This window comes from Pezoporus wallicus, unplaced genomic scaffold (genome assembly GCF_028554395.1).
Source record: "Pezoporus wallicus isolate ANWC-B61680 ecotype Strahan unplaced genomic scaffold, APGP_CSIRO_Pwel_v1 contig_2439, whole genome shotgun sequence".
In the NCBI taxonomy this organism is placed as follows: domain Eukaryota; kingdom Metazoa; phylum Chordata; class Aves; order Psittaciformes; family Psittacidae; genus Pezoporus; species Pezoporus wallicus.
Window position 1 is genome coordinate 1463506 of NW_026638501.1, and position 27182 is coordinate 1490687.

The 27182-nt window shown below is 40.1% G+C and overlaps 1 protein-coding gene across 2 annotated transcripts in view; it reads left to right on the forward strand.

Annotated features, from left to right (window-relative positions):
* TECRL (trans-2,3-enoyl-CoA reductase like) overlaps nucleotides 1-27182 on the forward strand; it is a 63563-nt gene that overhangs the window by 32271 nt on the left and 4110 nt on the right. Inside the window, exons 3-8 of one of the 2 annotated variants that reach the window (XM_057411058.1) lie at nucleotides 3373-3417; nucleotides 4604-4707; nucleotides 17107-17222; nucleotides 19817-19922; nucleotides 21596-21668; nucleotides 23604-23647. In XM_057411058.1, coding sequence (XP_057267041.1) covers nucleotides 3373-3417; nucleotides 4604-4707; nucleotides 17107-17222; nucleotides 19817-19922; nucleotides 21596-21668; nucleotides 23604-23647 — 488 coding nt within the window. The remainder of the gene's footprint in view (nucleotides 1-3372; nucleotides 3418-4603; nucleotides 4708-17106; nucleotides 17223-19816; nucleotides 19923-21595; nucleotides 21669-23603; nucleotides 23648-27182) is intronic. The other variant, XM_057411059.1, reaches the window with a different exon arrangement.

The following is a 27182-nucleotide window of genomic DNA, read 5'->3' on the forward strand; positions in this document are numbered from 1 at the left end:
ACTTGGAACAGATTTCTGACAGAGAAGATGAAATAAGGTAAAAGGTTTAAGACTTATCATGAATTGCTTACACTACTAGACTAAATGAAGCCTGTATACATGGAATAAACATTATCTGAACCATAACAGTACGAATCATAGAATTGTAGAACAGTTTGATTTGGAATGAATGTTCAAAGATCATCTAGTCTGCCCCTCCTGCCATGGGCAGGGACATCTTTCGCTAAATCAGGCTGCTAAGTGAAGAAGAATGATGTTGATGTTAAGGAGTTTGTGGATTTTCAAGTTGAAAATCAAGGAGTTTGTGAGGAATGGGCAAAGCTTTCAGGTGCCTAAGTGCATGAAGTTGAGGGGTGACCGTATTAAAAGACCAAGACAAACATCAGGAGAAGGGTAAGTCAGGAAGGTAGAAATAATCAAATAGGAGACGGAAAACCAGGATGACATTTCAATAGCTGTCCGAACGCACAGCAAAGAAAGGAACTGAAGCTGTTCTACACAAATTCAGAAATCTAAGAAATGCGAGGGAGGACCCACAATATTGTCTAAACATCAGAGAATATAATATTGGCTAAATAGAGCTGTTGTCTAAGCCATGAAGTTTGAACCATTGTTTTATGGTCAAGTCTGTATCTGCTTTTTCAAGTGAAAACTGGTCGGTGATATAAATGGGCTGAAATGTTATTTTTGCAACTTCTTCCAAGTGTGAAATACATAGCCAAAACTATAGCCCTGCTTAAGGGAACTGAACAGCTCTGCTGATCACAAGGACTATACAGGGATGTGATCTACTCAACACCATGTGACTGAGCTCTGATGCACTATCACAATGTCAGTAACTAATAATACATGTCTGATCTTAGATACAACAAGATAAACTCAGCCATGCTCTTGGACTGACATTAATCTCTGCAGGAGGCACCAATGGAATGTGTTAATAAGAATAAACTGGAAAGTAAACCATACTAAAAAAAAAAAAAAAACATCTGCAAAAGAGAAACCTTCCAGAGAGACCTTCCAGACTGGAAATGAGGGGAGCTTTGCCAGGTGTGGGAGTGCAGAGGAGCTTTGGAGTGCTGCATGCAACTGCATCTGTGTCTCTATCTGTAGTGAGAGCATGCACTCTCCACATGCACTTCTATACTCCTGCTGATGGCAGGTTAAACTAATCTGCCAAATGATGCCTCTAGGTATCCAAGAGAGCCATCAACCCCTTATTTTGACAGACAGTAGCAAGAATTAATACAGGTGATAATTAGTTGCTTGGCTTCTTTTCACTAGTAAAAGGAAGGAGAGCTCTTTTTCTATAGGAATAACATGAATGTGTGTTTGACAGAGCCAGGCTGGATCAGAATGGCTTCCCACATTGCCAAACAGAAATCCAGAGCTGTCCTAGTGAAAGCTCTGGAGGATCCCCATGGGAAACAGTCACAGGAAAAAGGCAGAAAAATGCTGACAGGTGAGGCCACAGTCCCCTTGGCTGACTGAAATCAAGTGGTGAGCAGGCAAATCTTTGATGTTTAGGAATGTGTGGGGTTTCCTCTCTATGAAATGAGTCTCATCAGGCTGATGACTCTCCGAGATTCGAGAAGTAAAGTGTGGTCACACTTCTGTCCAGAAAGCAACATTGGTTTTTGTAGAAACCCAGACAGTTAAGGCTTAGGAAGAGCCTTGCTAAAGTCTGCTGCCATAAAGACTGAAAGTGGGAAACTTTCATGTTCATACTAAACCTATGATATGTACAAAAAGAGATGTGTTTGGACTTTGTCCCCTACTGCATTTGCATATCATTTCCACTTGATGTTAGCTAGTGGTCCCCCACCAATAGTAAAAGCTGGGAAGGAATATCCAAACAGCTAATTTCAGGTGCCTCCAGCAAAATACATGCAACACACAAAGGACAGTCTGGAAACCAGAGAGACACAGTGGTGTGATAATAAGGTCACTGCAGACAAGCAGCGGCAAAGGCACAGTTCCATCTGTCTGAATCTTTGAGTATGCTTGAACATATTGGTGTACTGAGGCTGAAGGACTGGAAATGTGTGATGACGTGCTGAATCGCACAACCTCTGTTTGCCCTTGTGAAGATTATGAGCCATACCTAAAAGCACATTGCCACAGGATCAGGTAAATTGGCTTTTATTGAAACATACTGTAATATGGGGAGGGGAGAGCTGAGGAGAAGATTCCAATTTAACGCAAGTACATTGCATTTCAGGCTCCCAAATAACTATTGATATCTGCTGTCCTGGAGCAAATCATATCTTCCTTGACAAGTCAGACAGCTGCTCTTTCTCTATCTTCCTTTTGTTATCTTTAATAGCCATGGATTGTTGTAATACCTTGAAAAAATAATGTTTGTGACTTACTTGATGGATATCTTGCCTCTTGCCATTAGCCCTGGTTCATGGGTTCATCTAATGCCTGTTCCTGCCTACCTACAAAACTCAGACCAAATGATTCTGAAATGAGCGTGTGCTGAGTGACACTGCACAGTGGTACAGTGCACATTGTATACTCCCTTTCCTCCTAACTCCCTTTCCTCCCTACTCCTGTAAGCTCCCTTTCCCCTTCAGCTGGCAGCTGGTGGGGTCAACAATCTCTCCTCATCATCCAAAATACAGTTAAGGTAGAAGCAACATCTGGAGTTCATCTGGTCCAGGTTCCTGGTCAGAGCTGGGCCAACTTTCAAGACCTGTAAGATTGCACAAGGTCTTCTCCAGCTGAAGCCTATTTCCAGGGAAGCAGATCCCACAGCTTCTTGGGCAAATGTTCCCATGTCTGATCACAGTCATTGTGAAGAACTTTTTTCCATTTGTTTAAGGTACAGGAATACTGATATACAGGAATAGTAACAATTGTAAAGCAGGTCTAAAGAAAACTGTGGCTGTATTTGACCAGTTTCACCTGGGCTTTGAATTGAAAAGACAAAGCAAATCTTTTACAGGCTATTGACTGTCCTAAGGTGTATCAAAGGAAATAAAGAAAATGCAGTAGAAATGGCTGGGGGTGGTGACAGTGCAACTGATGCATTTATTAGGGAGTTTTGGCAAATACACTAATAAATAGGGTCCTCTTTATACTTCCCAGTGGTGCGCACACACACCCATTTGTGTGTGTGTGCGCTAACGGAGCATTCAGCATAGAGATTGGCCCTTCCAAAACTCCTGTGGGGAGAGAAGATTTCTGGTTCTGTATGTGTATTGTGCGCTTCTCCTAGCTCTCTTGTATTCTCCTTGTATAGCTGAGACTGAAAGAGAGGATTTGTTTTAACCTTACATTTGTAGCAATCACCTGAAAAGAATACTAATAGAAAGAGAAATTTAGATCCCCTACCATGAAATTAACCGCCATGCTTTGTGATTTTAACAGGTCCCCAGTGGTACCCTTCTCGTGTTGGCCTGCAACTAGAACGCAGTAAGTATTCATATGGTTGAATACAGCTACCTAATGCATTACTAATCCTCTGGCAAGTTCTCCTCTTAACAATATTGCTTTCTCTATATGTGTTATTAGGTGAACTGTTGGCACTTTTTCATTAATTGATATCAATGATTAACTTATTTTCTCATTAATAATGGAATTTAATGGTTTTCATAACCACTGAGTTAAAATGCTTCAGGATACAGTATACGATCAAATAATGAAGACAAGGCAGTTTGAAAACCATTTACTCACTTCCCTCACTCACTGCATTATCCCTTTCAATACTTCCTCACAGCCTCATCAGAAGATGCAATTGGCGTTGTCAGTACACCAGTTCTTGGTGGACGTGACAGTGGGAGATGAAGCTGCTATGGGCTGTGTGACATTTGTTCTGTGGATGCAGCATTGCAGAGCTGTAGAAAATGGCGACTCAGCACCTGGTGGAAGTTAGCACCCTCACTGACTTAAACAGCCATTAAACATATGTTGAAAGGAAGACACAATGCATAAAGTGGCTGTTGGGGTTTCCCAATATCCAGCTTACTGGCTCTATTAAAAAATTTGCCATTTTATGTCTCTGTGCACATTCTGGATCCATCAGAACTGGAAGCAGATGCCTGAGAATACTGTGAAAAGCAATGTAATGCTCAGATTTGTACATCTGATCTGCTGAGGTCAGGCTGCTTACAAAAGGTATTGTGGATTGTGGGCCTTTGCCCAAGAAATTGTACTCATCATGATGGTGCCACCTATCGTAAAATAGCTTGAGAATGTAAATGCTTCAGGAAAAGATACGAGTGAGAGAGACACTGCATACCACTGACTTTCCCATTAGTCTTGCAAGACAGAACAAAAAGTGCTCTAAGAAATTGTCTGTGTGATTCCATGGCATGTTTCTAATGGTCTAGATTAATAGAGATAGCACCATAACAACTGCTATGCATTGCTGCCCAACATCATGTCAGCCTAATGTTTTTGTTAAAATGAGAGCAGAATAACTCCAACAGAAATGTTACAGATTGCTAACCTGGAGAATAAGTACCAAGTCACCAAAATAAACCAGAATACAAGCTGGGCCTACACCTTGACCATTACAAGGCAGCCTATGTGTTATGTTCAGCGTCTGAAAGAATGCCTGTTGCTCCTTCCATCTTCTTTTTCCTTTTCGTCATTACAGATGGGCCCTATTTGAAGGATTCTATTAGCATTCAAAGCCTTGCTGTTTCCTCCATCATTACACTGTATTTTACAGACCTGGGTCAGCAGGTTGGTTGGACCACAGTAAGTATGTATTTGTAGCAATCAACATGATACGTCTTAATGCATAGTGTGTTTTAGCATCAAATTACTCCAGCTTCCTCTGCCTGCCCTTCCGTGTGTCAAATGGTGCAATTACTTTATCAGCAGTCAAACCAGAATTAAATGGACAGTGAGCCAAGTTATCAGTGTGCTAACTCTGACATCCAATTAAATATTAGAAGGTGGACATAACAATATTGCTGGAGGGGAAAAAAAATGAATACATTAAAACCAATTTTAGCGTATCTAGGGTTTATATGCCTGTGCAGGACCTGTAGCCAAATGCATTAATGTGGTGCAAGGCTCCTCAGCTTTGAAGTGGAAATACATTAAAAACAAAAAATGTATTTCTGGTAACCCTGTTACTAATGCAGGAAAATTATTGAATGGGAATGTCTTACTCTTTGATCACCTGAAGAACAGTTTTGAGAGAGTGGTGAGGTCAAGGATTCCAGGCAGAAGATGCCCAGCCAGGCTTAGGAGTCACAGGAATTTTGAATCTCTGTGTAAAACAATATCATTTGCTATGGGCAGCCATGCCTGCCTGTTTTAGTTCTGCTCTCAGTTTGACTTCAGTTATTTTACTGTTAAGCAGGTGTTGGGAGGTCAGGCTGGTGGGAGAGAGGCAACATGTTCCGCTCAAATAAGGTTGTGGGGAACTCTAACCTTACAGGCTCATCTGTGCAAGAAGGAAATGAAAGATTCAATTCTTTCACAGCCCAACAGCTGAAGAGTTTGAAAGGACAGTAAAGGAATGGGAGACAAAGAAACCTTTCCAACATTCTGCAACAGGCATAAGGGATGGAGCTGAAAGTAGTCTCACTACTAGTCTCACCTAGGTTTTGCTGCAGTTTGCACGTACTGTATTAGTTGGAGTAACACACAGCCCACATCTGTGTATTGGGTAATCAGATTCCCAATTTCTGCAGTGAGAAACATGAATAAGACAGAACTTCAGGTTCTGTAAGCCATTAAAGCCATACATAGAAATGGAAAACAAACCATTAATTGTTTGTGATTCCTTTAGTTCCTTGCAAGTGAGTTTCTGCTAACTGGCATCATAGCTGTAGGACAAATGATTAGATTCTTCCCTCAGACAGCCCACAGGTCCCACCCTGCGCACATGGGGGTACAACAAGCCCGCTGCCCTTCCTTAGCTGTGTCTGTAGGGGTGGAGCTTGTGAGTGTCAGGTCTTTAAGCAGTTTACAAATGATATTACCGGTTCTTCTCTCCAGTAGGTCACTATGAGGTAGGAAACATAACTATAAGATGCTTAGAATGGCCATGCTCCTTTTTACAGCTCCTTTTCTGTTAAACGGTACACTCAAGGTGGATGTTACTGCTAGCACTGCCCTTGACTTTGGCAAAAGTCAGCTTCTGAATCATCACTGTAAGGTCATTTATCCATCTTACCTCCTCAAGCTCATGTGCTGGGAAGTAGATAGCCCTTAGCAGCACAAACTTGGCAAGTTTTAGCCCTGTGAACAAGTCCATGACCTATATATATCCTTCATGGTTCTAACGACAGGATCCAAATCCCCAGGTAGTGACAAGCAGTTTATTTCAGTGCAGTTAGAGCTGTTCACCCTGTGACCTACTCATTTCAGTAGAGGTCTGTGAGCTTACCAAGGCTGAGATTTTACCCCAGTGATTCCCATATTGATTAATGCTAGCTGTAGCCTTGTTCCCCCCGCCCCCCAGCCCATCTCACCACCTTTCAACCATGGAATTTCCTTGCAAAGCAAAACTGTAAGTAGTACAGCCTCCTGTTTTCTACAATTAAGCAATCTGCAAGAACTTTATTTATTCTCTCCTTTCCTTGTGGCTTATGTAGCCTAAGACAATAACATAACTAAAGCTTAATATCCCATTACAAATAGTGCAGTTATGACTAGGATGCCTAGTCATTTTTTTATGACTTGATCTGCGTGTACAGAAAGTTGACTTCATGAGTTTCTGAATATTCATCTTATACCATTCTGTTCTGTATTCAAAATTGTCTCCATTCTCAGTGGCAGAAATCTTCTTCCTAGCCACACCATTTAAAAAGTCAAGAGATTTTTATGATAGCTAGTCTATAGCAATAAAGTTCACAGAACATTGTACTCTAACAATAGCAATTAAGAATGCATTTGTACACAGGACATATAGTTTTACTCTCATTTTTACTGCGCTTAGAGCTCCCACTTTTCCATTTCCCTTGATGCTTTATCAGATTTATGCACATGGTGAGGGATTCTTCTGAATGAAAGGGTTGACATTTAAATAAGTGAGGCACAGAATAAAAATATTCTTATCTCATCAGCAAAATGATAGCTGAGGCACAAAGGCCCACATTCAGACCTGAACTCCAAAAATAGGCACATAGAAAGACATGGCAAAACGTCAGTGCTCCAGAGGTTGATACATTAGGCACAATCTGTCTAGGAGAAAACTAAGCATAGAGGTGGGTCCTATAGGGCTTTGTCACCTCACTGGAGATCACACTTGAGAACAAGAACACTAAGGCCTCTGAGATTGACAAGATTTCAGCTCTAGAGGCTGGGTTGCTCGAGGAGAGGAGGAGAAACTAGGGTGAGAGATTTATAGTTTTCCTCTACTGGAGCAATTACTTGTCAATCTCTTGAGAATAAGGCCCTTTCCTGGGGTAATGTGGATAGAAATCTAACCTCACCTGGCTCTTTTAGAAGAAAAGACACCCTCATGGCTCATTTCCAAAAAGCAATTCAGGGACAAAACAGAATCGTTTGCTTAGTATCATGGATTTTGTTAGAACTTTCTCTCTACTCTGCCTTCTCTTTTATAAAACAAGTATTACTGGAAACACGTAATTTACTTTTTGCACAAGACTTACCCATTACTTTACCCTACCTGGACTGGATAGTTGAGGTCTAGTGAATGATGCTGCAGATATACTAATGAAAGCTGAGCTTATAGATAAATTTCTATATACCTTTTGTAAAGATTGTACCGCTAGGAGTGTTTGAATTTCCCACCACTGGAGTCATGGGTTTTACCTTTAATCTCTGTTCAATTTTGGGCCTAAGCATGTTTGACAGAGACATCTTCTTTTCACATATTGCAACCTAGCCTGTGACTTTTTGAAAACATGGCTGGCATTTTACTGCTAATAATGCATACTGCTGCTGTAGTCCAAAGAAAAAAATTCTTCCTGATCAAATTCAGACTTCTACTAAAGCTTTCCTCATTTGAGCAGTGATTGCAATTTCTGACTTATCAGTTTCTGTTGTCTACTTGCTACCTGGGAAGGCTACCAGAAGGATCGAAATAGAACCAAGACAACAACATGAAAACTGTGAAAAATATATTTTATCGCCAAGTCTGTGAATTTCATAAGATTAATTCTGAAACAGTACTTCAGTAAATATTTTTTGTGACTATGGTTTAAAATTAGAGATTGCTTAAACACTTTTGACTCCTGAGAGCCTTAAAATACTCAGGCTGGCAGCAGAACTGCTCCATTTCAAAGCTTCTGCTCGATTTAGAAATGTAGAGACTAATATTTATTTAAACCCAAGAACATCTTTGAAATCTGAAAATCCATGCTTTCACTAATTAGTCTGCTCCCTTCTGGATGGCAAAGCAAAATTATCGTAGAATCATAGAATGGTTTGGGTTGGAAAGGACTTTAAGATCATCAAGTTCCAACCCCCCTGCCATGGGCAGGGACACCTCACACTAAACCATGTCACTCAAGGCTCTGTCCAACCTGGCCTTGAACACCACCAGGGATGGAGCATTCACAGCTTCCTTGGGCAACCCATTCCAGTGCCTCACCACCCTTACAGTAAAGAACTTCCTCCTTATATCTAACTCAAACTTCCCCTGTTTCAGTATAAACCCATTGCCCCTTGTCCTATCGCTATTTTCCCTGATGGAGAGTCCCTCTCTGGCATCCTTGTAGGTTCCGTTCATATACCAAGTTAGACATTGTGGAAAATGAACAAGCCAAGAGATCTGTGTTTGAAGCTTTGCAGTTATGTGTAGCAGGCGTACACAGTGGGCAAGTGCATGCTGTATTGAATAATTAGGTGCAGCCCTTCTCTTGGGGGAAGTTTGGGTCAATATAGTTCTCCCCTCCCATCTTACTGGTGTACAAGTACCATTTTTCTTCTGTCCTGTGGGGGTGAATGAGTGGTGAATAGGGAAGGAACAAATTTGCTCTGACTGTGGCTGGCAGAGCTCACTCAGCTGGTCCTGCACATGTGGAACAATCCCATGAAGTCAGAGGGATGAGTGTGATATGAAGCAATTAATGAGTATTGATGGGTTTGAAAAAGAGGCAGCCAAACTGCTGCAGATTGATTTTCTCCATCTTCTCTATCCTGAGGGCAGCTTTGAGCTTTCCATGGGGAACAACTTGAGATGTTTCCCATAATTTGGGAAGGGAAAAAGAGACTTCAGTAACCTGTTCAATAGGATGTAGAAGTACAGACAATTATAATAGAAGAAAAAAAAGACAGGATCTGAGGAATTTGAAGGATTGGGAGGGCTGGGAGTCCCAGAAAACTACTGGACCAGTGTGAAGAAGATAATGTAAGAAAACTCATATGGTCATTGCTTTGGAAGGAATTTGATGTCAAGGTAAGAGAGAAAGCAGAGGATCTGTGGATGTGTCAGTGGAGGATGTCACTGAATGTATTTCTCAGTGGCTACATATCAAAGCTTGCATTCAAACACAGCTGTGGAACAGGATTCTACAAATTGAGTAACACTTTCAGGGAATTGTGGGTACATGAAAAACTTAACAGCAGTGCCAGATAAACAGAATGTGTGATTCTGTGTAGATCTGTGCGTGGCTAAAGAACAACAAAGCGTCAGAGAGAGAAAAATCCCCAAGTAGCTTTTCATTGCTAAGACTTTTGGATCAATAGATAATTCGATCATAGAAGATGATCTCCAGGAAAAAAAGAAGTCACTGTTTCCTCTACATCACCTTTCCCAACTACAACTGTAACACAAAGTACCTCCATTTTATAGTTAACAGCTTATACTCGGCAAGGGTTTCTGCTTGAACACACGGTAAGTGTTTCTCTACCTTGGTACAACTGGCCAAGTCTTGAGCTGATGCCAGTCAAATGCTATGAACTTTCAAAACATTATAACCTTTCACAGAGGCAAGCTACACACACAAGATGGGTCTAACTATTTATTTGATTAATTCTAATAATTTTCAACCTTCAGAGTTATCAGGACACAGCAGTTTGCATTTGCCTGATTTCTTGCCATGGTTTTACTTGTTTGTGCCTTTCCTTGGGCCACATGTACTTTTGGCTCTTTGTTACTGCCCAGTGGCAGCATGAAGTCAGCTGATAAGGGAAGAGAACTGTGAAACAGCCCAGCTGGCAATTGCGATTCCTCAGACGCTGTTTCTGAGAAGGGAAACAGTGTTGCAATAATTTCTCTTGGTCTCAGCTCATGATGGACCATGCCAGTGTGTCATCTTTTCAGGTGCCAAAGAGAGTTAAAGAGCTACTAGGAAAATTGATTCTGAAGGGTGAACGCTTTAGTTGTTGTTGAATGCAGTACAGGCTGAAGAACCTGTGCATGTGTGTTTATGGTAATACCCTCGAGTTTTTACCAATTCAACTACAAAAAGTAGATAGAGAGAATTCAGCAAGCATAAACAGAAAAAGCTGTTTCCTTCAGTTATACACAACTTTATGCTTAAACCCTTCCTGCTACTTAAGAAACAAAGAGCTACTTGATGTAAGGTGCTTATAAGTGTAAAACCTTTCCTATTTGTATTTGGAGTAATTAGAGAGGTTGACTATTTTTTAATCTACACAAATTTGAGAAGTTTTAGTCCCTCTAGAATCTATAAGCCTGTCAAAATTATTTTGCATGGGAAATCTTTGCCCAGTCCCATACTGAGGGTAAGGAGAGCACAAAGACAAGAGTGAACCAGTGTTTGGGAGACTGACCCAGAGACTGAGCCAGTGTTTGAGAGGACCATGTACCCCCTTGTTATTCTTTGCATAGCTTGTCTGTTGACCTTGACAAGTCACTGAATTTCTCTGTATTTCAGTTTCCAGATGTGCGTCACGAAAATAATAGTATTTTCCTCTTTGCAAATTGCTTTGAGGCTTCTAGATGAAAGGCAATGTGGAAGAGCTGCTTGAGGTTATTAATAATTGCCAGGTGTCAAAAAAAAACACTATCTCATTTAGGTATCTGCATAGCAGATGATAAATATACATTTTAAAATGATACACATTGTGTGATGGATTTCAAAAGGCTGTCAAAGCCCTGTAGAGATTTGGCAGCAAATCTGAACTCACATTGGTGTTTGGTTACAAACAGAACTTGAGTGCTTTGCATACATAACATATAATATGTGTGTGTAAGAGAAGAGCATTAATTAATTTACAGTAGTTTTCCATTTTGGGTAAGAAACATGAAAAGGCTTGTGCTCCCAGGGAAGAATCTTGACCAGAGTATGAAGTGGTCTGATGCCAAACCAGTGGTTTCAGACAACTCAGTCTTAGGAGAAGACACAAGAAGAAAGAAGCTGGGATTTCACCTCCCTTTCCCCAGAGGGAGCACAGGCCTGGATCAGGGACAAACAGCAGCCATCATTGTTCACTCCCCACCTCCTGAATCTGGCCTGAGTCAGCTGAATTTTCCTATAAAATCCTATAGCAAATCCATCCCTATCTCTGCTATTTGCAGTAAATATTGAACTGCAGCCTGAAATACTCTACAAAAAGGGAAGTTCCAGGTGCCCCTGCTTGCACTGTTTAAGTTTTTAGAATGGGTTAGCCAGTTCCATGAGAACTGTGTTGTGGTTTAAACCCAGCCAGACAGCTCGTTCACTCACTCCCCCTTTCCTCCCTCTTTCTTTCCTTCCCACCACCCACCCCTTCCCCGCTCCTGGAGGAATGGGGAGGAGAATCAAAAGAATGTAACTCCCACGGGTTAAGATAAGAACAGTCCAGTAACTAAGGTATAACACAAATCACTACTGCTACCACCAATGATAATATTGGTAACAGAAAATGACAAGGGAAGAGAATACGATACCACCTGCCGAAACGAGCCCGACCCAGAAGACCCCATGTCCTTCTGGGTAACTCCAAGTTACCTCCTGGGCATGACATGCTGTGGTATGGAATACCAATTTGGCTAGTTTGGGTCAGGTGTCCTGTTTCTGCTTCCTCCCGGCTTCCCCTCCCCTCCCTGGCAGAGCATGAGACTCACAAAGTCCTTGGTCAGAGTAAACATTACTGAGCAGCAACTAAAAACATCGGTGTTATCAGCACTGTTCCCAGGCTGAAAGTCAAAACACAGCGCTGCACCAGCTACCAAGAAGGAATAAAATTGACTGCTACTCCTAAACCCAGGACAAACTGAAACAAAAATCACTGAATATTTAAGCAGCCCTTAAGATTTGTACTATCTGATGCAAAAGAGCTGCTGCTGTTGCAGATGTTTGCAAATTTAAAGAGGTGAAGATTTAAGAGGTGCTGCTAAAATTACGCCTTTATCATAACCAGGTAACTATATGGGCTTTAATGAGGTAGCAAAGCATACAAAGTAGAAATTATTCCAGAAATTAATAATGTTCCTTAATGATCATTAGCTAAGAGCACTGAGGGCTGTTATTGTAAAGGGAGTCTATGGTAGTTAGAGGCAAAGTTGAATATGATTTGGAGACTTGAGGGTGTTCAACTCCCTGTTTCTCTTGGGTTTCTCAGAAATCCCAGCTGTGCTGCATACACTCACACATAGTAATTGCCTGTCTCATATCAGTAATGCTGCTCTTTATGCGGTACCTACTGTCTCAATCTGACCCTGGCTCAGACCTGAAACTGGTGCCTTTGTCTCACATTTATCAGAGAAACTGAGCTCTGTCTGATATATAATTTATATACTGCAGTTGTTTTTCCAGAGTTACCCAGGACACGCTCATGCTATTTTGTATCTCTCACTGTGCTGAGAGCTTCAGGCAATGACCACAAGCCATTGTCCTGGCTGCAGGTGTCATCCTCATACCATGCCCTCTGCTTCCCCTGCATGAACCCAGACATCCTGTTGGCAGTGGAATAGAAAACATCACAGCCGGCACCGATGAACTGGGAAAGTGACCCTACATGGTATGGAAAGAGCTGCAGGAGGGGATGAGTATGGAAAAGACTGTATGGCCTTTCCTCAGCTCTGCTCTGCAGCTTGTCATAAATGAGATAATGTGAGATTATGCCAAAAGGCAATATGATACAAGATAGGGTATGTTGTGTGGTATTACTGAAAGGGCATGTCGTAAACATTACAGAGAGTAATTAGCTGATGCCCTTATGTGAAGACTGCTAATCCACAGGCCGTTCATTTATAAAGATTCTGTTGGACTTCTTTTCAGGCTCCCTCCATTCCACCCACTCTGTTTCTAGCTTCTTTTTGTCTTTTTCTGCATTTTTCCAAGCAGTACACACAGTACTATTAACTCACATCAAAACCCTTTCCATTCCCTGTAGCAGGCCTGTTGGGATGGTCCCAGGCACTATGTCAGCCAGAAAAGTCACCTCACATTCCCTTAAATAATTTTAGAGAGCTCCTTTTGCCTCTGCTGCATTCATATCTCCCTAATATACCTCCTGCCTCATAAGGTCTGGAATTATAATTCCTGACCTGATTGTTACTCAGTTCAGCAAAGTGTTACTGGCATGATTATCTGAACAGAGATCATAGAATCACAGAATGGTTTGGATTGGAAAGGACCTTAAAGCTCATCTAGTTCCAATCACCTGCCATGAACAGGGATGCCATCCACTAGTATAGGTTGCTCAAAGGCCCAACGAACCTGGCCTTAAACACACATAGTAGAAGCATGTGCAGTCTGGCTTATGAAAGATGAGATGCCTCGCTGGTTTGCGAATTGGCTATCCTGTACTGTTTTCTCATTTGTCTCATCATCTCTTGAATGACGGAGACCCCACCTTAGCTCTCTTTTGACATATTACCAGTCTGTTTTGTTGTATATGTAGTAGGGGTTTACAGTTTAGGTATTACTGAATCAGTTCCCCAAGGACCTGATAACTGAGACAGTTAAAGAAGCTTGAGTTTACCGCCCTGTAATGAGCTCATGCCTGGGAGAGGTTTGATTCAAGAACATCACTTTATGCCACTAAGAAAAGCAGGTATGTAGCATACATAATGCCAGACACTGGAGAGGAGAGAAAGAAGATAAAAGAACTGGACATTACGCAAGATATAAAATCGAGTGTATAGATGTGGAAAAAAATGGACAATCTTCTGTTTTCTTTCTTCAGAGAGTTTATGATGAGCTCAGCAGTTAAATTCTGTTGAGCTATGTACACTGTAATAGAGATGTAAAGCTCCTTCAGGAAAAGATCTTTGTTTTTACTATGGACCACCACATTTGCCTGTACCAAATACATCAAAATAATCTAGGCAGACCCACAAGATGGTTAAGAAAAAGTAATTTTTTTCAAATACTGGATTCTTTTTGCATTTCTACGGAAGAAAAATGCTCTGTTTTAAATAAGCGCTTTTTTTTTCTTTACAAAATGATATTTCGTTTGTCCATAAACTACAATATGTTATTATTTTCAGGGTTTTCTTTAATATTTTTATAATTTTTGCAAGATATATTAGCAGGAACTAGTATCTTAGTAATTTTGTAGGGGTTTTGAGCATCTGTAAAAGTGATATAATGAACTGATCCTCAACACATCTAATAACTCCCCAAGCCCAGCAATTAGTCAGCTATAGAATGAGTATGAAGGTACTAGGTAGATTTAATTGCATATATTCATTAAGAATCAATGGTAAAAGAATGGTGCTTGCCTTTGTTTCTCAGCAGTTTGAACTGATAGTAATTTTGTGTTAATTTAAGAGTACTTTCCCTTCCACCTGCTTGAACTCCTGGGATTTTTAGCAGAATTTCTCTGCCTACCCTACTGGAACTCACTTTTCATTTCTCATGAATTTAAAATCAGTGAGCTGGAGAAGGAGAGCAGAGGTTGCAGCATGGGAGATGCAACAGAGGGAAACAGACTGAAACTCACCCAAAATGTGAAAAAAAAATTCCCCCAAAAACCCAACCCAAATGAAAACACTACAGCAAACTGAATCTCATCCTGTAAACCAGAATGTTACTGATCTTAACTATGTTCCAGCCAGGTGATGCAGTTATGACAAAGGAAAACACAGTCCTGCCAGACAGTCATCTGCCAGACAATAAGTACTTTGCAAATCTCACAGCTGACCCTGGGCTGCCTGCCTCCACATGGGTGATAAACACTTTGTGTCAGTTGCGACTGACTTAGAGATAAGACAGGACCTGGTACCCAGCCTGTAAAGTACCCTGAGCATGCTGATGCTGCTCACTTCCAGAAATCCCAGCTCAAGAGCTGCTGTTGGTGCTCTCTGCTGCTTCTCTGAATTGCTGTGATGGGAGGCTCTGCATCCCTGTTCCTACATCAAAAACACCTCCTCCTCCAGTCATAGGTATTTATCACAAGGCTGGTAGCTTTGGCTGTTAAATACAGAATGTATTTTTTTTTACTGAATCCTGAAGCTTTCCTTCTCCTACAGCATCTGAAATCAGCCAGGGAGCAAGAGGGAACACTTGATGCACTGACAAGTAACTGCAATTTGGTGCTAAGTCCTGCCAGACTTTTCCTGGCAGCTTTGTAATATGCTCGTGCCAAACAGATGATAAAAGCTGGCAGTTACAGGTGTATTCTGTGGTGCAAATAACGGCTGAGAGGAAAAGCTACACTGAAGAAAGCAGTTTACTCCAAAGCTCTTACACTGTCCTGTCCAGACCATACTATCTGCATCTCTGTATTCTATGCCACCATTGTCTACCCATTTTTGTAGCAGAGGTTGTCTCTTACCAGTGATTGCAGAGTGCCTAACACAGTGGGCTCACAGTTAGGAACAGGCCCATACAACTGCTATTAGGACAAAATTCTCATAAGCCCTTGGCTGTGATGCGTTCCACAATAATGTGGGCTCTTAGAAACTCCTTGATTAAATGTTTCCATACATCCCCCCCACCACGTTTGGGATCCTGCAGAGCCTAAATGGAGCGCAGAAATCATGGTGTCACGCTGAAAAAAAGAGAATTTTACATTTCCTTGATAGAGAACACTTAAAAATGATACTTTTGGAGACAGTCCTGATATGAAAGGCTGAAATGTCAAAGAAGTTTCCTGCTGTAATAGGGGAAAAAAATGGTACTGGGGTCCCAAATGAAGGAAATCTAATTGCAGAATATTTCTGCAGGTAAACCTTTCTGTTTCAAAGTTCTTCTGAAGAGTGATTAGAAGAATAGCCTACTGGGGTTCAGATTGCCTGCCAACTACTGCTTTTAAGAAAGGTAGTCTAAAGTTGCTGTTGCTTCCTTAAGCCACAGGTATTTATACATTACAATTCCATAGCAGTGCAAATAGCCACCTTAAAGCCAAATGGCCCATTAGTTATGACTCTCTACCCCTTAAGCAATACTATGCACTTGAGTTATGATTCGCCAGTTGCTGGTCTTTGTAAATATGTAGGACTACATCATTTCCTTTTTATTCTGAGATTCATTCCAGTGGGGACAGATGATCAAATCCAGGCCTCATATCACTCTAACCATGTTCTCCTTCTTCCAGCTGTTTGTAGCTTAAGAGTGTGCTCTGACAAAAGGCAATACAGGGTGCACCAAATCAAAACCAGAATGTAAAACTGAAGGTGGCTAATTGGCAGCACTATAACTCTACCTTCTGTCTGTGCCCCACATGTCCTCTTGGCTCTCTATGGCTAGCAGGGGTGACAATGTGGAGATGAAACTATTTCTTTCTGGTTTACAGCATAACTTGTTCAGTCTGCCCACCACAGGATTCTTCTTCTGCACAGGGATTAGTTCCACTCAGCCACTGAAGAACAGGCTCAAAGGGCCATACACCAGGCAGTCAGGTCCTGCTCCTGCACCAGCCACCAAATTTCAAGCAATGAACCCTCCCTTCCAGGTTACTCTGCTAGCAACCAGGATTCAAAGCTATGCTTGCCTCTGTCATGCTTGGTTGGGTTTTATCTGATGGAACACTTAATTACAAAAAACACTGGTGAAAAGCAAGCTGTCTTCAGCTTTTGGATCACAATTTTCAGTGTTATTTAGATTCCTAATAGGCATTCGATAGCACAGCCAAAAGTACAAAGAGGAGATAACAGTGATTGTGACCACCTTCCAGGAAGTATTCCTGACTGGGTTAATGTTCTGCACAGAAACCTCTTTTTCATTTTCTAGATACATTCAAAGGACAAGTACGTGTTGTGGATAAGGGTATTCTTTTTCTCTTGTCTTTATTAGTACAATTTCCTACTCTGATACATCTATTTTCTTTTTCTAGTTTTTTCTAACAGAAAACACTGGGCCTCTTCTAATATATCTGTTCTTTTACATTCGCCTCTCAACTATCTATGATCATGTGGAAACTAAGAAGAACTTTCGGCACCCAGTGGTTCAGTAAGTGATACTTGTGTGAAATATCTTCCTGGAGGACAAGGAGCCAGGGATGGAGACTGCATTTCCAGGGCTGAAAATGTTACTGAGGCTCTGAGGCTGCATGCAATGTCTCAGAGGCAGTGGGAGTTTCAGACTGTTATTATCAATAGCCATTTGTTATCCTAGCAGCACTCAAAAGCCTGACCAAAACCAGGATCCCAGTTGCAATGGTCACTGCACCTCGTCACAATGGAAGGTGTAGTATTTTACCCAAGTAGTCTTCACTCTAGACTCACAGCATAAGGTGAAATAAAACCTACAGCAGTAGTCATCCAAAGTCACACTTAACAGGTAAGAGAGGACAACACTTCAGGTGTCCTACTCCTAGTATCCTTACAGCACATTCCCATTCATAAGATAAGTAGCATCAGCATTCAGCACAGAAGATAATTACCTCCACTCTAGCTCTTGCCTAGGCACAAGGAGGAATTCTGAGAGATCTACATGGCATAAGTCAGGACAAGAAAAACTGAGAAACTCAAAAGAAGCACCATAGGAATTCAGAACTGGTACTTTGATTTTTGAAACTAACCTCTTCAAAATGAACTATTTCTGTTGGACCATACTTTACATGTTTGTGCTCTGAAAGACTTTTTAGAAATAAAAAACTTAAGTGACAAATAAAAATAAGAGCTCAGCTAGCAGTATAAAACAGTGAAGAGAACAGGTTGTACAGAAATAAATCAGAGGAGCTCATATATAAGCATAAACCAGATAGCTTTGCTTCCTTCCATCAGTGGAACAGTAATGCTAACAAGGAAAATGAAACAGCTCTGATATAATACAGCAGGAGCTGACCACAATGAAACACAACCTGCTTAGTCTTCTAGCATGCAAAAATGTGCCAAAAAAGCAAGGAAGAGAGGGCAGACAGCCAAGATAGCTTCTTATGACCTTCAACAGCCCCTGCCATTCCCAAACCTTCTGCAGGACTCTGGAAAAAACAAAGCAGACTTGATGAACGAGAGGGATTAAAAACTCTTGCAGACAAGAAAGTGGCAATCACTATTCACAGTAACTCCCAGGGATGATCAAGGCACTTCCACCACCAACTGTACCCCTCCACAGGATGGTGGTTAATGCACCAAGCAGGCTGGGAACTTTCACACTTAAGGAGCTTAATTCCCTTCAGTGTGACTGTCTCCATTCTGGAGGACTAGTGCCTGGCAAAGGGGTGGAACATGATAAAGAAAAGCCTGTTTGCTGCACAAGTTGGAGCACTGGAAGTGGGAGGGCACACAGAGAACTAGGAGCCTCAACAAACTGTACAGCTTTCCCACAACACTTTTTCCATGCTATGATTGCAGAATCAAGGTTGTTGGTATACAGCAGAGAAACACAGTGAGTAATAATACCTTTTACAGGTGGAGAAACAGAGACTTGGAAATACATACAGTAAGGGAGTTAATGGAACTGGGAAAGAACACAGAATAGCTGAATTCAAATCCAGAGTGCAAGATGCTTAACTTCCTTTTCTTGCTCATACATTCACAGGAAGATAATTTCTGATGGCACAGAAGAGTTACCAATACCTTAACCTTATTTAAGTGGGCAAGGGATGTGTGGAATCCTTCCAGTGGCCGCCCCTTAATGAGTTCATCTGAGGTTGTCATCCTAAACCAAATTAATTTTAAAATTCCCAGCAAAGCTTAAAGTTTGCTCTAGACTTTTAGATAAGTCGTTAATTGTTTGAAATTTTCTTAGTTCAATTCTCTCTGGTTTAATTACTTTGAAATTGTTTAATCTTTGACTCTTTGAGATTTCATATGCTGAAAACCACTTTTCATTTATATCTTATAATTGGTTCACTGTGAGACGGGCTCTGGTAATACGGTAAATGTAACCAAGATAAAATGCCACCAGGAATCACTCTTGACATTTGTTTCTGAAACTCAATCTCTATGAGCTGCAACTTATTCTCGGAAACAAATCATCAACGCCTGTTATTGTTTCATAACCTTCCTCAAAAAAGAATCAGTAAAATAATTTCTACAACAATTACCTCATTTCATTGTAAAGAGCAACAAAAAAGCCATCAGCATAGATTAACTTTGCAACAAAATCTCATTTTGCATCCACAAGGAAATGAAATACAAACTACCTCCATGCAGCTAGCCGAGTTGGCAAAGGACAAAGAAACCATTCAGAAGGTATTCAGAATGTTTTTAAATGTCAGATACATTCTACAGGAGTATTAAGGTGGCCTTAAAACATGGGAGACATCTTCTGGAAAAGCACAGCAGATGCCTGCTTTTATACGCAGCTGTCCTGTTTTAATGTCTTGTCAAAAATATGTATCTCATTCAGAGCTCAAAAAACTCTTCAATTCAAGGCTAGTAAAAATAAGTTGCTTGTCTGCAAAATGAAAAAAATTTTTTTATAATATTGAAAATGATTCCATTAATCTTTGGATACAGATGCTTCAATTAAGACAATATCTTAACGAATTCAGTGTGACTGCGGTTTTAGGATTTTAGTCCTTACTCCTTTTGTGACATTAAATCGTGAAGTAATGAAGAGCAGTTTCCACTTACGTTGATTTTTTTCCCTTCCAGCTTGGCCTGCTTCTGCCATTGTTTACACTACATCAGACATCTTCTGGAGACATTATTTGTTCACAAGTTTTCGGGAGGGCACACTCCTCTGAAAAATATGATAAAGGTGACAATATGTTTATCATTTCCTGTAAGAGATAATATTCCCATATCAAAGCAGTCCTTGGAAGAAGACAGAAGAATAAAAAACAATTTATTTCTAGCTCCAGGAATTAGTCAAAATACAAATATAGGAAAAAATTCAGGGCCATGTCCCCAAGGACATGAACTGAAATCAATGTCAGCTTTTGCTCCTGCATGTCAATGTCCACTTTGACTCATCCACCCAAGGGACTGAATGTCATGTCTAGGATATTTGTCAGACTGAATACTATTTTATTGTGAGATATGCTGCTGCAACATCTAGTAATGCTAACAGAAATCACTCTACTTCCTCAGTGCAATATAAATATAGAGCATGAGACAGGCTTGCATTAGGAAGTGAAAACCAAATTACAGATGGAAAAAAAATAATAATTACTCTCCTTCTATAGATGGATGCCCCAGAAGGAAAGATACTGAGGTGGCCTAAAATCTTGTGTCTCCCAAAGCCTCCCCAGTTTCAACTGTGTGTCATTACTTACAGGCTCTACTTTCTTTTATTTCATATACTCTGTCTTGGTAATTTTATATCACCTCACTTCCCATCCCATTCAGTGTGATGTAAAGATCCTCCCTTTAAAAGCTTTGCAATACATTTAAGATTTTAGTGAAGGAGATAAATGTATGGCCATGGTAGGGGGCTTGACTCAGTTCCAGTCAGAAAGGAGCTAATGAGATGCACGGCTAGAGAAAGCTAAAGAGCTTTGGAACCAGAATGCCATTTCCAAAGTGACTCATGCATGTGGGAGTTAAAGACTCAGGGTTACGATTATCCCCTTGTGTACTGGTGGCATTGCATAAAAAGTTTAAAAGGAGAAAGCCTGACTTGCAGCCCTACTTACGGGATAGAGCTGTATCCAGTCCCAGCACACTGCTCTTCTCAAGAAGGTATTGAGCATAGGATCCTTAGCTTAGACACATAGAAAGGCTTTATGCAGTCTCCTGGGTGTTTTCAGTTCTTTGGCTGGTGGGTTTTGGTTTTGCCCTTGTACAAAGGACGAGAGCAGTGACCCCCTCTACCCAGACCAACATTACCTCTGGGCTTTCCCAATCCCATGACTTCATTCATCAAGCAAAGGCAGCTGGAGTACTGCTTTTTAACAAGAAGATGAAGTGGGCCTGGATCCATGGGAGTAGATGCAGTATGTAGCTCAAATATCTTTATAGGAACTGTATGCCATTTTTTTGCCAGGGTTAAACCAGGCCTCTTCAGTTTTACTCGTTTTAGCTGGTTTAGCATTCTGTTTGGCTAGCTCTATATTTCTTGGAAATGTTGAGATTAAGGTATAGTAGCAGTTCAGCTGTGTTAACCAGCCATAGACTTTTAATAGTACAGCTCTGAGAAATGTGCCCTTTAGCAGTAGAATCTAATAAGGAGAAAACAAATGTCAATTTCTACAAAAGGTATAAAATACATTTAACAATCCAAAAAATCTACACTGTGTGCCATTTTACTTTTTTTTTAGTGGCTTCATAGCATCTTGAAAAGATCTATATTCTGCAACTCAAAAAGCCACTGCAAAGTTTTTCAGCAGTCATCTGTGTTTAGCACTTACCAGAATTTATAAAGTTATGGTTTGTACTTGTTTATCACCCTGTCTAACAAAAAACCCAAAACCTCTCTTTTGTCCATTCCAGGGCTGTGCCTTTTACTGGGGATTCACTTCCTGGATTGCATACTACATCAATCACCCACAATATACGCCACCATGTATGTATAAGTAGAACACAAAACTGACCTTGGTTTTTAAAAAGTTTTTTGCATGCAACTTTAAGTCCTTCAAAATCAATAGAAGGCTCTCAAATGAGAGCATATGACTAATCTAGCCAGAGATTAGCCTTTACTCCCTGTCAGAAGGAAGACTATTGTGCATGAGGCACTCCTGCTGTGCTGCTGAATGTATGTTCCTGTTCAGTCAGGGTCAATCACTGTCTAGTTTTGTGAACTGGAAATATTGACCAAGTGGAGAAAATGCGAAGATCGATATATTTTGCTCATCTTCACAATGTTTGTATTAAGAATGTAGGATTGAAGCAGAGCTGGCTCCATTTTCTTAGAGGAGGTATTTATTTGTTAAAGGTGCATCCTCTCAATAAAAATTAAGATTATTTTTTTGTGAGAAACCAGAAAAAGTTAATCAGATATTAATGCTGATAATGACAAAAAATCCTATGATTTTGCTTCCAGATTTCATTCATCATTTTATTCCTTCTCAGATTTCATTATTACACTGCTGTTTCTTCATGTTTTTTTTTTTCTTGTTTACTCTTTGAAATTTTGCTGCTTTTGAGTATAATTGGCATAAATTTTATTTCCTGCTCCTTTACTTTCCTTGCTACACCTGAGCCTTTTTCTGCATCTTATTTATGAGCCTTGGGAACAAAAGGTTTGATTTGCCATTTTTATTTACACTCAGTTAAATTAAAATTTTTGTTTTCAATAAAAAAAATATCCTACATGGCACTTGCTTTCCTTTCAAAATAACACACAAGTTCTATTTAAGAATTAAGTGATTAACTGAAAGTTGAATTTGGTGTGGCTTTAACAGTAATGCTGCAAACAATGTTGAAACCTCTCTAAACACAGTTTTTAGCAGTCTAGGCCATCAAATCAGAAGGTGCAGCTTCTTTATGGAGGGAATCATTTGTTCCGGACATAACTTTCCAAAAGAGAAAGCATGCAGAAGTACTTCTAATTGTTCGCAACTGCCTTAAAATGGCAATAATAGCTACATGAGACTAAAGCTGCAGCATCACCACCCCTCTGGCACAGTTAGCATGTATGATTTATTTTGGGTGCAGGAGAGGTGACCTCCACAGCCATATCCAGAGACTGCTGATTTGGGGACAGGTAAGGGAAGGCAAGGAGATAGTCGCAGAATGCTATGCAGGATTTTTAGCATGTGCAGGATTTTTGGCAACTCAGAGGAGTCATGTGCCAGAAAAAGGGCTCTCAAAAGTAAAGGCTCTCCGAGACCTGGTTAGGGAAATGAGGTACATACACACAGTTCATGGCCCTCAGACCTGTAAACCTTTGGAGATGAACATGATACACCACTGCAGTGGACGGGGGACAATTGCTAAAAGGAGAGAGCAGGCAAAGGTCAGGTAAAAATTCCAAAAGCTAAATACATTTCTAGCATGGTGAGACTGTGAGGCAGACAGTGGCCATAAAATAAAGCCTCTCTACTGCCTCACAACTGGAAGCAAAAAAGAAAAAAGTTATGGATAGGTTACATCTTGGGTTCTCTGCTCATGGAGATAGAAGGGCCTATGAATAATGCTGAGATTCCTGGACTGGTTCTGCCAATGACCTGGTTCTTCTACTTTACCCCTCCCGCTTCCCTTTCCAAGGAGTTTACCACCACCAGCTGCTTTGGCAAGAGCACTTTGGGTATATGAAGCTGACAAACACTAGGAAAAGTTAGGTGAAAACTGCCTTGAGATCAGCACTGGAGACACTGTCATTTCTCAAGTACTGTTACTGTTTGCATTGTCTTCATACTGTGTGTGTGTTAATATCCACTTTTTCCTTCAGAACCTGTCAGGAAAGCAGTATTTCTGCCCCGCAGCTCTAGATTAATTTCACCCATCAAACCATGTGCATACTGTAAAATGCGATTTATAATTTCATTCTATTTTCTAGCATTTGGCTACAGACAAGTTTCTTTTTCTGCCCTTGCTTTTCTGGTATGTACAAAAATAAAGTTTTATTAATGACTGTAGAATCAGAGTTACTCATGATTTAGCAAAATGCAGTAATGCTGCTATGCATTTATGTATATATATGTGTGTATATATATATATATATATACACGTGTGTGTGTGTTCATGCTCACAGTCTTGTTTCCTTTGACTGGATTTAGTGAAAATCTGTTAAGGTTTCTAGGCCATGGAATCTCCTAGTACTATTTATCTGTAAAAGCTTGATGTGAAGTACTCTATCTGATAGCCATGAGAACATCATCAGAATTATTACTACTCCTAACTGCATTTATATTTAGATAGATTGGAACTTGCCACTTTTTAAAGGTATTTTAATACTGAAGAATTACATCCTCAGCAGACTTTGTAGTAGTACTGTGTACCTGGAATAACTTAACCTCAACAGCTATTAAAAACAGTAAAAACAATCCCTGCTAAAGTGGGTTAAGCCAAGGGAAAGGACAAGTGACAGAGGATGGCTGAGGCTACTAAACCTGATATTTGAATGAATATAGCCATATAGTGAGACAAAGAGCCACTAAGAAATTCTTACATGGGAACATACGTTCTCTTCCATCCTCCATGCACATTGATCTTGGAAATGCTCAGTGCCAACTTACCCAAGCAAGCATGGGTCTTTAGCCAAGTCAGCCTTACTGAAAATCAGATACAGATCAGTTTCCAGAAATATAACAGGGAGATGGGACAGTAATGTGTCTAGGCTCCTTCAGGCAAACGCTATTCAGAAAAGCATTCCAACAACTTCTTAGCAATATTCAAATGCTTTTGTAAATCAGAACCCATAAAGATCATGGTTTTGGCAGCGTGTGTCTCTGGAACTCGCCACGCAGTTCTCAGCTTTTCCTGCCCTAATAAGGTATAGCAAAGAATACTCAATCAAAAAACTACTCTCATGAAGTTCATGCACTCAGTAAGGCTCTACAGCTGGAAGCGGTATTCCTGTACTGTGGAGACAGGAGGCTGTGGCAGTGGTAGACAGTGGTGTGCAGAGCACCTTACTGTGTCTGCATGTTTACTAAACTCAGGGGTTACTTGAAACCAAGCAAACCACTTGCCTGAATATTCAGTGCTACCTGTAAAACCTTGTCAAAACCTCTGCATAGAAAAAAACTTGTTTTCTAATGAAATTTCCTTGCCTCAATGAAACACAGCCTGTTATAGCTTTTATGAAAAATGTTGTCTTCAAACAAAGAGATGAATCCTGTTGGGGGTATTTGCTATAAAATATGGTCATCCCCTTCAGATCTGCATCAGCACCTCATCTGTGGTCTGAATTCCTCCAGCTCTTTTGATAACTTCCTAACCATGGGAACTCAAAACCTTTCCCTTTCAGACCTTGTTCTGGAAGGTTCTCAGACAATGAACTTAAACCTGCAACATGAAAAATAAAATAATCTGAAGCTGTTTTCACAGGTTTCTAAAGCATACAAATAAAATATTTGGAAGATTATTTTGTTCCCCTTCTTTAAAGGCTTGTCTGTATTACATACCCTGATTTAAGTGTATATACCTGCAGCTGCTGTAAACAACAGTACTGAGTCATTTGAAGCATGTCAGCAGGCCCCTCTGAAAGAGTCTCATATTTAGAGAAATTACTCTAAGCTTTGCAGGGAAGTTTTTCTCATGTGGAATATGAAGAGGGAGAATAGCATGTAGACTTCAACATTCTATCATCATAAATATGATGTCTTTTTTAGTGTGGCTTCCCATAGCCTCATATTTTACATCTGGGATACTAAGGATTAGTGTACATTTAGCAGTACTTCTTGATATAGAGCACTAGCAGCCACATTTCTAAAGAACGACATAAGAATAGTTACAACAGAATATAAAAATCCCTGCAGAATTATCCTTTGCTTGCTTTATTTGGAATTGATGATAAAATTAGTAGCTGTTAACTACAGTGAATCTCTCTTGCTCCACAATGGTGTGGGCATTGCACATTTTAGTGTTTATAGTGTTTCACAAAAAAGCTTTTAACTTTAAAACTCTTCTTTCAAATAATAGTAATCATAAAAAAATCATGTTCCTAGCTCATAATTGGAAGCATGTAAATTAAAATTATTTCTACTGCTATGGCTGGAATTACAGCTTCTGATATGGTACTTTATAATAGAATTTCCTTTTCTGGCTATTTAGTGTTTTACATCTGGTGTTTATGATAGATGACAGCCAGTTAGTAATTAAAAAACATAAAAGGACTGCAGGGTTTGCTCCATGAATACATTTCCATGCAGAAAACAGTTTTGCTAATAGACCTGATTTAAACTTTCCTAACAAAACCCCCACAAATCCCTCTGCCAAAAAAAGGCAAAATTCTTCAGCAGTGCTGTCTAAATGTTCTTTCAGATAATGTCACATTTCAATATAAAATTAAGTTACAGATTCCTTTAAATTATTTTTAACTGAAATTTGTTATGGATCACTTTCAGAATTAGCTTTAAAAATTACAATTGTATCTTTTTTTTTCTATTAATTTTATGACTTTATACTTTTAACATCTCTAGGCTTTAGCAATCTTCCTTTTTACTTTAATTTCTTAATTTTTCCAACTTTCCTAAATTTAGAATGAAAAATGACTTAAGAAAACCCAACTTTTTAACACTGCACTTTTTCAGTTTGAAAAGAGAAGTCAGTCTTCAAACAGAGAAATGAATAAAACAGTTCAGTCTGAGACTGCAATGTAAACTGCATTTTGGTATTCTTCATAAAGCAGGGGGAAATGAAAACCATAAAATTAGATTGTTGTACTAACAGGCTTTCTTTTTCAGGAATTGAAAGTAGTTATCCTACAAGTTCCTACTTTAAGTATGGGTAGTAATTGGTTTTGATTCTACAGTAGTTGTAATTGAAGTACTGAAGCCATAAACTAATCTGAAATCACCCTGTATTATGTACTGTATAACCAAGTGAGGAGACATGGTATCCAAAGTATAAACCATCTAAATATTAAAGACCAAGTTTGAGAGGTTGGTTAGGGCTGAAGATGGCATTAAACAGAGTAGCAGAAACAAGAATAATATTCACTGCCTTAATTTACCAATTCCTGACTACTAACCATTCGACCAGTCTGCTTTTCAGAGAACTGCTGCCTTTTTATTCACCCTATTTTAATTTCCTCTATAACTTACCTGGAGAACTGGTTATTGTACTCTATAACCAGCAGAACAAAGGTGTTATGCTGAACAGTTTGAAAGCTTGTTTAGGAAGAGGTTAGGTACTACAACTCATGACATCTTTACAAAACCAGTGGATTAAATCCAAGTAACAACAATGACGTTCAATTCAGACAGTATCTTGCTAATTTCCTTAGACTCCAGGCAGCCTCTCTGATCTTCCCAGACCAAAACATGTTGTACGTGCTGGGTGTGGGAACCACAGTGAGGGCCTGCCTGTGCTGACCTCTATGAAGGTGAAACATGAGCTTTTACACCTGGCTGTGCCTATGGTGCTCACTAGACACTTGTGTGTTTGACAAAGATCACAGAATGCATTTCCC